Below are 13847 nucleotides of genomic sequence, written 5' to 3'. Positions count from 1 at the left end.
CATTAAAATCAGTGGAAGTTAGGTGCCTGAATACCTTAGCATCTCATGTTCTGTCTGACCTAGAGTTTAGTTGTTGGCACTGCATCTCTAAGGAGAAAATGAGAGAGATCGATGTCCACTATTGCCCCACTCTCTGGCTAACCAGGGAACGGATTGCGAGGAATACATCAGCTTGGTTCTTCCAGACCCTGAGCCAAAGCCTAGTGAATTCAATAGAGACTCTTGTTTGATGTCAGTGGGGTTTGGATCAGACTCTGTGATACCAATGTCTGTGAACTCTGTTGGTTCCATGAAAATAGTGACTCTTCACCTGGTTCACCTAATGTCACAATTTAGCTCATTATGAGCAAGCTTTGCATCTATTTTAAAGTAATATTAGTATCAGCAACTCTGGTGATATGTGAACTAGCAGACGAGATTCTGAGTTCCTACTTTTCTTTTCCTTTTTTTTTAAACCCAATCAATACCAGGAAATAAAGCAAATAATATAAAGAAACACTTAATTTTGGAGAAAGAGAAGATGAGGGGCATGTTGAAAAACAAAGTGACTGGGAGTGGCTCTGGGTTGTCATCTTGTTAGATTTCATAAACTAAGCAGGGTCGGGACTGATCTGTACTAGGATGGGAAACCAACTGGAAGCAGTAGGAAATATCTACAAGTGACTATTGACCCAATACCTCTGCATGGGGTTTGAGGGCACTGCACTATGCTATCTTTTGGACCATAAATTGGTCTTGACTACAGTTGGGTGATGCTTTCCAGATAAAACTCCCCCCCCCCCGCCCCTTCCCAACAGATGCAGATTTGGGTCGACTGAAACATTTTGTGAATTTGTGTCGATTCCCTGGATCGTTTGGGTTGAAATGTTTTTCGCCTTTTTAAAAATAAAACATCTCAATTTTTCAACTCAAAACAAAACAATGTTTTGCTTAGAATTTTACTTCAGTTTTATTTTTAAAAGTTTTAGAAAAACTCAATTACACACTTGGTTTTGGGTCAAGTAAAACACTACTTTTGATCTGGAATTATTATTTTTTTTAATTTGTTTAAATTGCGTTGAAGTTTTTGGTATTGGCTCAAACCGAAACAAACTTTTTTTGATTCACCCCCCTGCCCTGCCCCAGCCCACTTTGGCCAGCAAACAGGAAAAATTGGTTATTTGCACAGCTCTAGTCCTGCCTGTTTGTGGTTAAAGATCCCAGGGCACTTTCTGTACAGATGAGTGTTAACCATGATGTTCTATCTATCCAGCTAAGATATTTACATTTTACCTCCCTAAATTACCTCTGTACTTTGAACTATCTATGATATTTTCCATTTGATGCCAGACGTGATTGGATTTCAGTAGAGGGTGAAGTGACTTTATATGCATATGCAGTGGTGTACACATGTTGGTCCTGGGATATTATAGAGACCAGATAGTGAGATAATCTTTTATTAAAAGATATTACCTCACCTGCATATGCATATAGCATTTATCTCTTAAAACTATGCCAGTGTATAGGGAATAAGCTGTAATATTATCCTGTAAATATGTTTCTTCTGCCAGGTAATGCTAAAGAACTTGCTACCATTCTGAAGTACCATATTGGGGATGAAATCTTGGTCAGTGGAGCAATTGGAGCTCTTGTGAGATTGAAGTCTCTGCAGGGTGATAAAATTGAAGTTAGCGCTGTAAGTTTTTGTGTGTGGTTTTTTTGCGGGGGAGGGGGGATTTCCTTGGATTTTTTTTTTCTGGTTTGTTTTCAACAATATGGTCATGCTAACTTGGACAGTGTCAAAACAGCTTCCAAATGGACATATGCTCTCACTAAATGCCATCACTGGTTCCTAGCAGAGAGATGTGTAACCTCAGGAACCCACCGGTCTTAACAGAGGCTACTCTTTCTTGAGATCTCAGGAAAAGCCTTCTAGGGAAAAAACAGGCTAACCTTATTGTAGAGGTTTGGCGTTTTTTGTCCCATCCATTAAATGGTGGTTTCACCTTTTTTTTCCACCTCCAGAAAAACAATGTAGTAAATGTTAACAAGGAACCTGTTGCTGAAACTGATATCATGGCCACTAATGGTGTGATTTATGCTGTGAATGCTGTCTTACAACCTCCAGGTAGGTCAACGTTTCTAAATATATAAAGCTGCTGGGTAGGAATTTCAGTAATGTTTTGCACAGTTGATAAAAGGAAATATGTTTTCTCTTCAGCAGGTAAGAGAAGGGGTATTCAGTGCAGGTTTAGTAGGAAGCAAAATTATATATATTGTATAGCTGCATTTGCTATAGCAAATAGACTAGTTCTTTAAGTTCTGCTAGTAGAATAGGTACAATTTTTGATATTTTGTGAGCAGCTGTGCAATATACCATCAGTCATACAGTCTGTTCATTTTACACAATGCAGTTACACTATAAAATATCAGTATCCAGTGGTTTTAATCTATTTTACCACATATGGTGTCACAGTTGAAACTGTTCATCTGGGTTCTATTCAGGTTCACACAAGTTTGGTCCCAGTTCAGCAAGCTACATAAGCCTGTGCCTAGCTTTAAATGTGTAAGCAGTCCTGCTGAAGCCAGTGGAACTCGAGATGTGCTTAAAGATAAGCACGTGCTTAAGAGTGGTCCTGACCAGGGATGAATCAGGGCCTTCGTATATTGTGCTCCTGCTGGGAAGGAGCTAATGGTAGCGTAGTGACTCTGTACAGCTATCGGCTACAGTGAGCAATTTGTAAAGGACAGTGGGACTATCTGGCTATTGTTATGTACTCCTCAATTAAAGTACAGTAGAGAATGGGCTGTCACATGAATAGTTCAAATCAACCCAAGTTACTCAGAACCAGCTGCAGGACCATTGCATGCTTGGCTCTCTGAGGAAGGGGGATGACCTAGTAAGTATTCTAATTCAGTGGGTGCTGTTGTATTGACGTGTGATTTCATGCCTAGCTACAGAACACTAGTAGAGGGAATCAGGAAATATTTTAAATATATTAATGATGTTTGAATTACACCCTCAGCTTTTAGACCTCAAGAAAGAGGAGATGAGCCTGCAGATCCTGCACTAGAAATCTTCAAACAAGCATCTGCATTATCCAAGGTAAACAAAATGTATCTCATGTATTGGGATACTTCTGAAATTAGACATAATAATAATTTTTAAGCATCATTATATTTATTCAGTTTTTGATTGATGAAAATACTAATTCCATAACACTCTGGACCCTGAGCAGTCTTCTCTTTCTTGCTTACAGTTTAAAAAAATACATTTTATAACATATTGCAGATAAAATCCTGGTGCTGTAAGACACGTGCCAAACCTCAACAGCATATGTTGTATTCAAATGTCATTATTACATCACTTTCCCTGCTCCTTTGTTCAGATCCAGTAAGTTCTCTACTGCAGGGAGCTTCCCCTCTGCATTTGTTTGTAATGTGCCGGGCACTCCTAGATAATTGTAACTGTAGAACTAAAAACCAGGAAGTAACATGTTTAACTTGTTGACCGATGGGAGAAGTAGAAGATTCTTATCCACCATTAAACTATATGTCATACCCCATAACTACCTCAGACCTTCCCTCAGGAAAATGCCTTGGAGAGGAGATGGACCTGACACTGATCCTGGATCTGTAGTGGCAAAGGTCTTTTAGCGCACTGGGGCAAAGAGTTCCATAATCGTGGGACCTTCCACTGAGAATGCCTTTCCACCTGCCTCTTGATGGCACACTCTAAAAATCTCTAATTCCCCAGCTGATCTCTTTGGCCCTGGTGGTAGATGGAGGGGAGGTGTCTCAGGTAACCAGAACCCCAATCATATAGGACTTTAGAGTTTGATTCTACAAAGGCAAGTGCTTAACGTTTGTGAACAATCATCCATTGACGTCAGTGTATAAAGTTTAAGTACAGACATACAGAAGCCTGTTCAGGATTGTGACCTTAGCCATCATAGTCAATACCTTCGCTTGCCCCCAAACACAACTAGGAAGTCAGCGTTTGTCTTTGACGTGCCAGTGTAATATGCTTCCTGCAGCTCACATCACTGAACGCAGGATGCAGTTGTATTCTGCACAAGCTATTGCTGCTGAGGCTTCGATATTAAAACCGGTTTAAAAAAATGACTTGTATTTTTCAACAAATCCTTTTTTGCTGGTAGTTTTCAAACATTTTGACTAGTTCTGTTCAGTGATACTTGGAAAATATTGATGAATTAGTTGCTATCCAATATAGATAAGCGTCAGAATTATTTTAGTTTTAAATATTCTTTTCTTACAGGTCTCCCAGAGGAGTGCTCGGCTAGGTAAATAACACATCTTACTTTCTCTCTTGTATTCTCTGGGATGTTTCCAATTTTACTAGCCCTTTGTCACCTCTGCTTTCCCTTTTTAGGAGTCAAATTCAAATAGGTCTCAGTTTGCTATTGTGCTCACGGAACTCTACATGTCACCAACTTCCACTCATCACTTTAAATCAATCCCTTCCCCAATAGACATGTTCTAAATAGGTTGCCTTCAACCTATTTCATAAGTGCTGAATAAAAAAAAATCCATGTGGAACCTGCAGTTGGAGTTGCACTGTGGTCCTCTAAAGCAGGGATCGGCAACCTTTGGCATGCGGCCCGTCAGGGAAAGCCGTTGGCGGGCTGGGACACTTTGTTTACCTGCCATGTCCACAGGTTTGGCCGATCGCAGCTCCCACTGGCCGTGGTTCGCCATTCCAGGCCAATGAGGGCTGTGGGAAGCAGCGCAGGCTGGGCCACCTCTTCCCGCAGCCTCCATTGGCCTGGAATGGCGAACCGCAGTCAGCGGGAGCTGCGATCAGCCGAACATGCAGACGCTGCAGGTAAACAAACCGTCCCGGCCCGCCAGCGGCTTTCCCTGATGGGCCGCGTGCCAAAAGTTGCCGATCCCTGCTCTAAAGGGATCCTTAATATTTTCCTACCCACCCTGATGCTGGTGTGCAGTCACATATTGTAGGTGTTACAAGGCCAGACCATCAGTTACCATAAGTTTTTTTTTTTTTTTTTAATTTCATAGAGTTTAAGGTCAGATGGAACCACTAGATCATCTCATCTGACTTCTGTATATCACAGGCCATTTAAATTTCACCCAGTTGCCATTATATTGAGCCTAATAACTTGGGTTCGACTAAAGCATTGCAGGCCTCTGGAGATGTAACTATTTGTGTGCCACAGGAGAGACCAAGGTGCCACCATACAACTGCAAGCTTCGTATTAACGATGTTCCAATAAACAGGAAATGCAGATCAGAAATAAAACTCTTGCCTCCTCTTATTGGACTTAAAGGACCAGATCTTTGAGAGGCTTTGAACACCTGCAACTCCCTGTGCAGTCAGTGGAAGTTATAAGTGCTCACTGCCCCTCAGGAATGAGCCCAAAACATGCACTGCGAGCATAACCAAGAGCCCATTAAAATCAGTGGGAATCCTTCCACTGACTTTAGTAATATGGCTGGTACTGATTTCTTCTGTCCAAGTGAGATTTATTATATTGTATGAATCCAGGGGAAGGTGGAATTAAATGTTGCTGTGCATTGTATTTTTCACATCTGTCTCTTCTTCCTTTCCCTTTTCAGCGCCTGTATATTCCAGGTTATTAGCAAGGATGAAACAGTAAAGTGAAGAACATTCAGCAGAACAATCCGCTTTTGCTGTGGTTTTAAGGGAAGGACAGAATTTGTTTTTTAAAACCAAATATCACACTTAAGTTTATTTTGTTTCCATTTGAATGGATAGGAGAAAAAAAAGCCATATTCTTTAAACCATTTTTGCTTCCTTTTTTTACCTTTAGGAGCTGTACATTAAGGCTAACACTTTTCAGAAGTAACCCCTGATTCTGGATGCTTCAAGTTTAGGTATCCAACCTGTGGTAGTTGTGGGCCTTATTTTTCAGAAGAACAAGTGCTGATTACAGCTCTGGTTGAGGAAAGCACTTAAGCGCGTACTTGGGTCCATCCCTGTTCAGGACAGTTAAGAGCTATCCTGAACAAGGACACTTTCCTGAATCAAGACTTACCTTCACCTCTGATTTCAACTGCAGTTGTGGATTCTAAGCACCCTTGAAAATCAAGATCAAAAGTATGGTCTCACTTTGTGCATCCACTCCCTCCCCCTCCCCCAAAAAAGCATCCGAAGTCTGCCACCTTCTGAAAACATTCACCCTAATGACCAGGCTGTAACTGTACATGATCACCTTTCAAGTCAATAGATCACCTAGGTGCCAACCATATCATTGATTACACAGTGATTATTTTAACTTATCCTTTTGTTGAACTCACTAAATGTTTTCTGATCAATATTGTGTTTTAAACCAAAGAATACATCTTTCCCCCCTCCCCACGTTTTGAAAGCCTTCCATGCAAGGCTGAGTTTGAGGTTGGCTTTTTTTAAAAAAAAAAAAAACAACCTTCTGTTGATATTAGGGGATTTGCATGATATAAACTGCAGTCTGAACTGTTCTAGTTTTGTTTGGTTTTGTTTATGCATATGGATTTGACTTTGCTGTCTTGGTTCACCAGAAGACTGAAAATACATCATATCTGCAATGAGACTTCTCCCTCTCAGAAGCCTTCAAATAAATGATTCATTTGTAATAACTTGTTTTTTTAAAAAAAAACCAATAAAATAAAAAACATATGACCAACGACAGCAGCATGATTTTTATTGCTTGAGGGTACAGTTTGACTTTGGACTTGCTGCGAATCTAGGTTATATTTGGCCCGGTAAATACTGTGGGCCAAATCATGTCTGCATTAGAGTGGGGATCAAAACAAGAGACCTCTTCCTCTTTTGTTTTCTCTTGCTGCAGTTCTCTCCCCAAATCCTGAGCAGCCATAATTTGGCTGGTTGCACCGCAGAATGGACTGGAAGGTGGGAGTAGTCCTGGCTGCTTGTAGGAGTAATGGTCCCTCTGAGTGAGGCTGGAGGCTTGATTCCATCAACTGGCAGGGCAGTATTATTTAGCTCTGAATGTAAAAAAGAGAAAAACCAATCGGTTTGGAAACTCCCACTTGTTTCTGTTTTGAAATCTTGTTCCTCTTTACAAGTGGCTTGTTGAAAGGGATCATCTCTAACCTTGCACTTGTGCTTCTCCTGAAGAGATCACCTTGCAGGATTCTCACTCCAGGGTCTCAAGCCTCCACTGGGTGACTGGCTCCATTTTCCAAAGCAACAGGGTTTTGTGGTTTTTTTTTTTTTTTTTTAAGGGCTGCAGTCCCACGCACAGGAGGTGGGACATTCAGCCCCTGCAGTCTGGGTGGTACACCCCTGAGATTTCATAGCAGTTTATGCACTGAGACTGGCCCTACATGGGACTAGGGCAGCTGGCTTGAGGCTCTGTGAGTGGCTTCAGGTGCTAGTGTAATAAAGGTAATAATTGGAGATATACCAATCTCCTAGAACTGGAAGGGACCTTGAAAGGTCATTGAGTCCAGCCCCCCCACTTCACTAGCAGGACCAATTTTTTGCCCCAGATCCTTAAGTGGCCTCCTCAAGGATTGAACTCACAACCCTGGGTTTAGCAGGCCAATGCTCAAACCACTGAGCTATCCCTCCCCCCCAAACATCTCCTGGGTGGGGTGTTCTGTCCCATCTAGTGGCATCGAGACCACTTAGAGAGCTGCAGCCTTAGCTAAGGGCCATATGGCTTTTAGCTCATGCAGTAGAGGTTCATGCACTAAGCTCCAGAGGCCCCAGGTTAGATCCTGCCCACCGATGACCAGGGTCTGTCCAGTGTTATACTAGTCTTCTACAGTGCCACCAGGTGTCAATGCTGAAGGTTATATTCAATTGCTCCACAAGCCTCAGAGGACCTGAAACCCCTGCAAGCTCTGACAGGGATACACCAGTGGCGATCACATTGCATTGAGTTTAAAGTCTCAGGAGTCAGCTCAACAGGTGAGGTGGGTGGAGGCTTAAATCACTAATTCCTGCTACCAAGCGTTGAGGCATGTCCAAAGACCATCTAAAAGGCAAAACTCTCTGGCCTCTCTGTATACCAGCCAGAAAACAGCCCCTGGACCTCTCCACTGATTTGTGGTAGCCCCAGTGTCTTCACACTCCAACCAATAACCTATTAGAAGAAATATGAAAAATGAGTATAATTAGCAGATAAATTAACTTTAATGCCTGGAGGCCTCTAGGAGCTTAATGAGCATCAAATCAATCTCCTTATACGTTGAAGACTTGGAAAGCAGACGTGGCTGCCTCCTCTCCTGGAGTTCTGCTGCATTTTCTAAACATCTGGAGTTAAGCTTTTGATATTAGGATGCCAGGAATGTTCCTTCACTGAGTTATAGTCTTTATATTCACTGTTGGGCCCATCTGTTAGCCTGTATAAAACAAATAAGGCAAATGTATAAACATCTCACTTCAGAAATATTAAATCTAACCTCTCTTGTTTTCCAAGCTGAGAAAAATGCCAATTTATTTTTCTTCTATTAAATGCAAAACAAGTTTCCATTTTATCTGAGCCATGTGTACAGTAACTCCTCACTTAACGGTGTAGTTATGTTCCTGAAAAATACAACTTTAAGCAAAACAATGTTAAGCAAATACAATTTCCCCATAAGAATTGATGTAAATGAGGAGGTTAGGTTCCAGGGAAATTTTTTTTCACCAGCCAAACTCTCTCTCTCTCTCTCTCTCTCTCTCTATATATATATATACACACACGTAGTATAAGTTTTAAACAATTTAATACTCTACACAGGAATGGTGATTGTGAAGCTTGGTTGAGGTGGTGAAGTAAGTGGGTAGGCCAACCTGGCCCACAGTTTGAAACTGAGGTCACTAATTCTAGGGAGGCCAAGGGAAATGCTGCTCAGCATAAAACAGGGCCATGGGGGGGGGGCTCATTTTAACTTGTTTTAATCTATGCACAGCTCGATCATGCTAATACCAGCATTTCAATTAGAAATACTCACATTTTATTACTTCTATTGCAGTAGTGCCTAGGTCAGATCCCCAGTCATGGTCCTGGTCCCACAGCATACCACATCCTGTACAAACACTGAACAAAAAGACGATCCACACTCCAAAGAGTTTTCAGTCTAAGATAAAAGGTAGTAACAGATACAGATGTGGGAGCAAAAGGAAACGGTGAGACGATACTGGGTAGCAGGAGAGGGAGTGATCTCAGCCCACTGAGGGTCTAGCCATTGGGTTTTTTGTAGGCATCGAGGCAAAGGAGAAATCTAAGGGGCTGATTTGAAGGATGGCAGTGAGGTGGTTTTGTGGATGTTTGAGGCACTTCTCCCATGCACGTGAAGCAAAATGGAAGAAAGCACAACGGTACTTGTTTGAAAATGTAACAAGTGGGCAATGAAGGCCATCAATGTTGGTTGATCGGAGGTGGGAGTTAGCAGCTTGATAGTGCACGAGAAATGTTCGGTAGGGTGGGGGTAGGCTGTGAAGGATACTGAAAGTGAAGACAAGTCACTTGTGCTGGATGTGATGGGGAGCCAGCAGAATGATGCAAAGATGGGTCTGGCAAGATCAAAGCAACAAGCCCGATTTCTACAGAATCAAAAATATTAAAGTTAATTTTCAGTCTTTCCATTTCAGATCTTGCCTTTCCCATCACTGACCTGTCCTGCTTTTGTGATTGCTCTAGACCAGATGGCATCTTTGAAGACTCCTGTGCCCCTAAATGACCAACTTGGCATTCAAAATCAAAGGGACTTGTGCTTCTAGGTTTACCGAGGGCTTTTGGGAATTCCCACCCATTCATTCTTATTCCTTCACTTTGCTTTGCTTTTTCTTGTCCCTTAACCATGGATGCCTCCTCCTCTTTCACATCTCTTTTTTTTGTCATCTTTCCCTTCTCTTTCTCCCTCCCTCCTGCCACTCAATCTTTTCTTTCACTCGCCAACTGTTCTTCCTCCTCTCCATCCCCTCTAAGCCTTGTAACCCCACATTTCCATACTCCTGCTGTAGCCTCTTCACCCCTTCTGCTGCCTAGCCAGAAAGCACCCCTGGGCCACACCATCGTGCCCTGCTCGACTAGGGCTGAAAGTGGCCTGAAGGAAATAAAGACTCTGCTCCGATCAGCACTGGTATCAGAGACGGGCATGCTCCTTCCTTCCTTGTTTCTCCTGTCGTCTCAGCTGTGAGCAGGCATGCTCTTAGCTGAGAAGAGCTGGGGGCTGCAACTAAGAATGGGAAATATTTTCTCTGGCAGCGCTTTTGGAAGCACCGAAGTGCTGTTGTGTGCTTGTGCGTCTTTGGCAATTTTAGAGGGGAGCTGCTCCCTCGCTTCCCTGGCCAGTGCTATCCTGCTTGTTTTCTCCCTCCAGCTGGAGAGAGCTTACACAGATAGCTCGGGCTAGGGAGAGCTGAAGCATTGGCTGACCTGAGTTTTACCCATATTCCATTAACGCTATTGCTGATTTTTTTTTTTAATCAGTTACATTTTGCGGGTGTAGGAGTGTGTTGCTTAGGTTTTTGAGGGGTTAATGGGGGAGAGCACAGCAGCTGGAGACACAGGGAGAGCTGAGATGAGAATGTTGAACTTGCTCTTTGTTTTCTAAAGGGAAATCATTACATAATCTGGCTAAATAAGGAAGGGAAAGGAAGATCCTTCAAAGAAGGAACTGACCCTTGCTGAGAAAAAACATAACTCTCCTAGGGAAGTACAAGTTTAAGAGCAGAGGACTCCCACAGAGACATGGTCAAGTGACTGACCCTAATAAGTGACACTGGAAAAACAAATTTACCAACTGAGAAAGATACTGGACTATAAAAATTAGGCCTGTCCAATGTAAACACTCCATATTGCTATCAGCTAAGCAACAGGAAACCAATTTGGTAGCCTATGTACTAGCTGTAGGGGTTTCCAGATACTAGCTAATTTATACTACTACAGCATAACCAAGTATGTTCACTGCAGTACTAGGTGATGGGACAATGAGTCTGCAAAGTTAACCACAGACTCTAACCAGGTGTTGCCCTAAACACCCTCCCATCCACACACCCAAACCTCTCACCTGAGTTGGGTGGTGCTTTCAGCCTAGGCTAGTTCCACCTGGCTGGGGGTGTGGGTTAGAGCCCAAGATCCACATTCACTCTGGCTGATAATTCACCCACTTTGCAGGGAGGATGCAGGCTAACTCACTCAAGTGCTGCTAGTCATCCAATGCCTTCCCTCTGGGTGCCCGGAAGGACAGAAAAATTCTCCCACAATTCACTGGGAAAGAATCCTAGAGCAGCTCAAGTTACTGCAGCACAAAGAGCCATGGGCTGAGCCATCCGAAGGCCTAGCAACACACACAGGTGAGTGCAGCACCAGTGAGGACACAGCACCTCGGGGGTAGCCGAGCAGCGTGGCTGTTCACACCTGGGCTAGGTTAACCCAGATGCCGTGACAGACATACCCAGCGAGGCTAGAGCCAAATAACAGGGGAACAGATGGAAAAAGAGGAACAGGAACAATTGAATAACATTTCAAAAGCAAAAAGTTTGCTGCAAGAGTCAACCAAACAAAAGTGAACAACGGTAAAGAAAGGTGAGCGTCTGGACTCCCATGTGTCAATGGGAGTGGAGTTTTGTTATTGGTGTCAATCAGACTAGGATTTCACCCCTAGTTTTGAAATATGTATTTTCCTCTCATTTGGCTCCAAACTAGTCTCAGTTAAATGAGTCTCAAACAGTGGATTCCTTCAAGTGATGAGGTAGTTAGGCAACTGGCTGTGGGTTACAAGCCTTTTGTCTTTTAGAATGCTGGTTCAAATCCAGGCCAGAGATGGAGTGAATAAAAACTATCAGCTAATGGCTGTTGAGTAGCCTATGTGGAATGGAATGATGGTTTCAGTCCAGTTTCCAGAGAAAAGTTCCATCAAAAAAAAAACAATCCCTGCTCTAACACCAATATTTGCTCCTGTGATGGGCAGTGTTAGGAGAAAGCCAAAGGGAAATTCACCCACTCCCTTAAATCTAGAGTTGGTGACTCCAGTCAAGGTTAATTGTCAACTGCAAGTTTTTGTGCACCTCCTCTGAAGCAGCTGGTGCTGGCCCCTGCTGAAGACAGGATACTGAATTTGCATGAGACCTATGGTCCACCTATGTGATATTTCCTAAGGTTGAAACACATTGGCAGGGCAATGTGGAGAAATTGGTTTGGCTGCTGCATATGTTCTTCCCATTGTGTGAATAAACTGAGGACTTTGCTCTTCAAGGCAACAATAAACTAAGCCAATATGATCTCAAGAGTTATTAGTCACAGTAGCCAATAGGGTATTTCAGGATAATCGGGAAACAGGCTGAAACTTCAAATTTGAGCTCCATTGGTTTCAGGCTGATCCTTTGTAGACCAGGAATCTTGGACTGGCACTTTAACGCATACCCCAGCAGCAATGATTGTGACATCTACAGAAGCTCCAAATTTCACCACTTAGGCCTGGTCTACACTAAGAATGGGGGTCGAACTAGGGTACGCAAATTCAGCTACGTGAATAGCGTAGCTGAATTCGAACTACTAGTTAAACTACGACTCGTCCAGCAGCGCGAACCGAACGCCGCTCCTCCTCTCCTCTCTCTAACTCCAGCTGCCGAGGTGGGAGTGGAGGAGTTCAGTCGAACGAGTTTTCGAACGGAGTCACTAGACTCGGCTAGATGCGATCAGATCGAAAAAGTCGACCGACAAAAACCGACCCGTAAGTGTAGACTAGCCCTGAGAGATGCTATAAATCCACTTTCACCTTAATGTATGTGGTGAGCTCTCTACCATTATCCCTGTGTCATAGTCCTCACTTAAATTGGCATCAGTGGAAGTTACGTACACGTCAAGGCTTAACCAACTGGAAAAAATGCAGTTTGCTCAGACAGCCTCTGCTATTCTCTTCTCCATTAAAGGAGTTCAACTATTTCACAGGGATCACTCCGTGCCAAGTTCAGCACTACTCCAGGCTCAATGCTTATGAAATATTTCTCGCCTGGCATGGTTACCTGTGACTGCTGTCCATCAGAACACTGTGCTGGAATCTGTTTAATCTCCAGAAAAGCAATTAACTTCCACAGTCACCATATTGGCCTCAGGTGTAGCAATATATTGCCTTGCATGTGTTCTTTTAAGACAATCGTTTGGAGCTTAACCTTAACACAGTAAGCTTTGGCATATGACCTAGATAGCAGACACCTAGCTTAACTCTTCGGGGCTTAATTGGAGAGGTTCTACATGAGAGGGGGAAGAACGTACCATAACTCAGTGGTGTTCGGCTTGTAGTTTCTTGCACACTTAAGTAAGGTTTATTGATACAGTGCATTAAATTTTCAGCACCTGTATTTTGGCATCTTTATTGTCTCTGCAATAATTATTGTGCAATAATAGTGACTGCGCATGTTAAAATGTCCTTGCATGATGTTATTTATCGATGATCATGGATGCATCCATGGAGTGAAAAGTGAAAATCATCAGCTAGAATTTGCGTTCCCCTCCAGAAGTTGATGAGATGTTGCACCAATAAGCAGTCTGAGGTTTTTCATTTCTCTGGTGTGAAATATTTTTAACGAATAAAAGATCACTCAGAATTCAAGGTTTCCCTCTCACCAGTTCATTATGTGCTCTAAAATGGGCCAGTTTCAGCTGAAAAAAATCTCAGTACGTTGAAATACCTCAGTGAAAATAGGTCAATCGATGAGCAAAGATGGGTCTTTTGGGGAGCCCACTTTTTTATTTTAGGGAAAGTATTTTCACACTGAAAACATGCAAGAATGTGCAGTTTCACTTTACCCATCTTCTCTGTAATAATGGCCTTCCAATTAAGAAAAACACTTAAGTGCATGCTCTTGCCCATCCAGGGGCGGCTCTAGGCACCAGCGGGCCAAGCGCCCGCAGCGGCGCATGGGCGGA

The 13847-nt window shown here is 42.9% G+C and overlaps 1 protein-coding gene and 1 long non-coding RNA gene across 2 annotated transcripts in view; one reads left to right on the top strand and one right to left on the bottom strand.

Moving 5' to 3' along the window:
* Positions 1 to 5721, top strand: part of TGFBI (transforming growth factor beta induced) — a 34655-nt gene extending 28934 nt beyond the window's left edge. The window contains exons 13-17 of the mRNA XM_039483634.1: positions 1551 to 1675; positions 2005 to 2107; positions 3006 to 3085; positions 4259 to 4283; positions 5578 to 5721. Of these exons, the coding sequence (XP_039339568.1) occupies positions 1551 to 1675; positions 2005 to 2107; positions 3006 to 3085; positions 4259 to 4283; positions 5578 to 5618 (374 nt within the window). The 3' untranslated portion in view covers positions 5619 to 5721. The remainder of the gene's footprint in view (positions 1 to 1550; positions 1676 to 2004; positions 2108 to 3005; positions 3086 to 4258; positions 4284 to 5577) is intronic.
* Positions 5722 to 8132: 2411 nt separating this feature from the next.
* LOC120369875 lies at positions 8133 to 11197 on the bottom strand. Its single transcript, XR_005583479.1, has 3 exons — positions 10987 to 11197; positions 8926 to 9051; positions 8133 to 8331 (listed from the first exon to the last, which is right to left on the bottom strand). It is a non-coding gene; the product is annotated as an uncharacterized LOC120369875 (long non-coding RNA).
* Positions 11198 to 13847: the final 2650 nt, after the last annotated feature.

The sequence above is a fragment of the Mauremys reevesii genome, linkage group 8 (assembly GCF_016161935.1).
Source record: "Mauremys reevesii isolate NIE-2019 linkage group 8, ASM1616193v1, whole genome shotgun sequence".
Lineage (NCBI taxonomy): Eukaryota > Metazoa > Chordata > Testudines > Geoemydidae > Mauremys > Mauremys reevesii.
Note: the sequence above shows the minus strand (reverse complement) of the source record. Positions and strands in the feature narration are given on the sequence as shown.